At 25.7% G+C, this 2091-nt stretch overlaps 1 protein-coding gene across 1 annotated transcript in view; it reads right to left on the reverse strand.

The window, feature by feature from the left end:
• Positions 1 to 2091, reverse strand: part of LOC106789620 (ankyrin-2-like) — a 42135-nt gene that overhangs the window by 22228 nt on the left and 17816 nt on the right. Inside the window, exons 14-18 of the mRNA XM_014753998.1 lie at positions 1910 to 2065; positions 1338 to 1634; positions 425 to 608; positions 227 to 346; positions 54 to 141 (exon numbers count right to left, since the gene is read on the reverse strand). Of these exons, the coding sequence (XP_014609484.1) occupies positions 54 to 141; positions 227 to 346; positions 425 to 608; positions 1338 to 1634; positions 1910 to 2065 (845 nt within the window). The remainder of the gene's footprint in view (positions 1 to 53; positions 142 to 226; positions 347 to 424; positions 609 to 1337; positions 1635 to 1909; positions 2066 to 2091) is intronic.

Consider the following 2091-nt stretch of genomic DNA (forward strand, 5'->3'; position numbering starts at 1 on the left):
TATATATAATTTTCATTAGAAATATTTAATATTAATATTTATATTTTACGTACCCTAAATTTAATGCATCATTACTGTCAAAGTTTTCTGCCAAACAATAATTATTACTCTGAACGAATTCTTGTTTTTCTTCTTTCGTAACTATAAAAAATATATAGAAAATCGATCGTATTAACACACACGTTCTGATTAGTATAATATATATATATACATAAACAAGACTTACTTTGTCTATGTATTGGATCATCCTTAGTAACATCGATTGGCAATGAATCATCTCGTAAACTTTTCATTAAATCCGCAGTAAGATATTTGTATGGTTGTTCACTAATCAATGCATCAGAAGCTATAATAAACGTAATTAAAAATTATAAATATTTTAATAATAATTATTATTATTATTATATTAATATTATATTCTTACCACCCTCGTCATCGGAATCCGACATGAGACTTGTTTCTTGCAAACTTTCCGGTGCTATTACTTTGTATTTTTCTTCCCAATTTTTATTATCAGGTGCTAAATTATCATAAGGCATACCTTTCAATACTTCCATAACTGATATATATCCTAACTTTTGAGCAATATTTAATGCTGTCAAGCCATCCTAATTAAACAAAAAAACCAAAAATTAATATCATTTAAAAGAAATATCAATTTAACATGTTTTAACTAAACCCCTTGTCCTATTTTCTAATTTTTCATTACTTTCATATTAGAATAAACGAAACAAAAATGACTATCATTGATATTAGATTTTGTTTCTTTTACACACATTGATATGATTAAAATTATTTTAATAAATTGTAAATAATAATCTAAGAATTATTGAACCACGTGTGTCTGATTCGTGTTATTTACGTTTGATTTGATTTAATTATCACGTGTCAGGCTCGTGTTTATTTTCTTAAGAATAAAATAAATAGAACAAAAATTAATAGATATATAAATATATATATAATATATAATTTTATTTGTTAATTTTTCTTAACACGTGTCAGACTCGTGTTTATTTTATTAACAGTAAAATAAATAGAATAATAAATAGAAAAAAAATGTAATAAATATAAAAATATATATAATTTTATTTGTTAATTTTTCTTAACACGTGTCAGGCTCGTGATTATTTTGTTAACAGTAAAATAAATAGAATAATAAATAGAAAAAAAATGTAATAAATATAAAAATATATATAATATTATTTGTTAAATTTTTCTTAACACGTGTCAGGCTCGTGTTTATTTTCTTAAGAATAAAATAAATAGAATAATAAATAAAAAAGAAATGAATAAATATAAATATATAATTTTATTTGTTAATAATAATTTAAACTCACATTTGTACGTGCTTTATGGGATGCATTTCCTTCTAATAATGCACTAACAACATGAGCATGACCCTGTTGTGCTGCCTGATGCAATGGCGTATAATTTTGTCCCGTTCTAACGTCAATTTCGGCGTTATGTTTTAACAAAAATCTTATCATAGAAAGATTTCCAAAATGTGCGGCAACGTGGATCGGTCTGTAACCAGTTTCGGTTTGACTTTCAACGTTGGCATCATTTTTAACGAGTATCGATGCAACTCTGACGAAATCTTCTTGGGCGCACAGGTGCAACGCTGTTAAACCATTCTGAGAAGGAAAAAAAAAAAGAAACAAATTATTAATCAAATATTATATATGGTAAACGCAAATGTTAGTGCGTGGTTTTTTTTTTACAAAATTCATATGTCCAAAGTAAATTTGACAAAAAAGAAAAAAAAAGAAACAATTCATTATGCAGGTTTAAAGCTATAAAGTTTCAACACCATAAACGTGTACAAACTTTCTCTCGATTCACTTTAATAATATTATTATTATTATTATTATTTTTATTAATTTATTTTAAAAAGAAAGAAAATAATTACCTTAGCCTTGTGATTTGGATCAGCCCCGTGTTCAATAAGCAAATTTGTCATATCGTAATGGCCCTTTTGCGAGCTTAAATGTAATGGGGTAAATCCTGCTTTAGATTCTGCATTAGCATTCGCTCCGCCTTCCAACAGAGTTGAAGCAATGTCCATCTATATTCAATGAAAAAAAAAATATA

The sequence above is a fragment of the Polistes canadensis genome, unplaced genomic scaffold, assembly GCF_001313835.1.
Source record: "Polistes canadensis isolate GaletaPanama2010 unplaced genomic scaffold, ASM131383v1 scaffold_193, whole genome shotgun sequence".
NCBI classification, from domain to species: Eukaryota; Metazoa; Arthropoda; class Insecta; order Hymenoptera; family Vespidae; genus Polistes; species Polistes canadensis.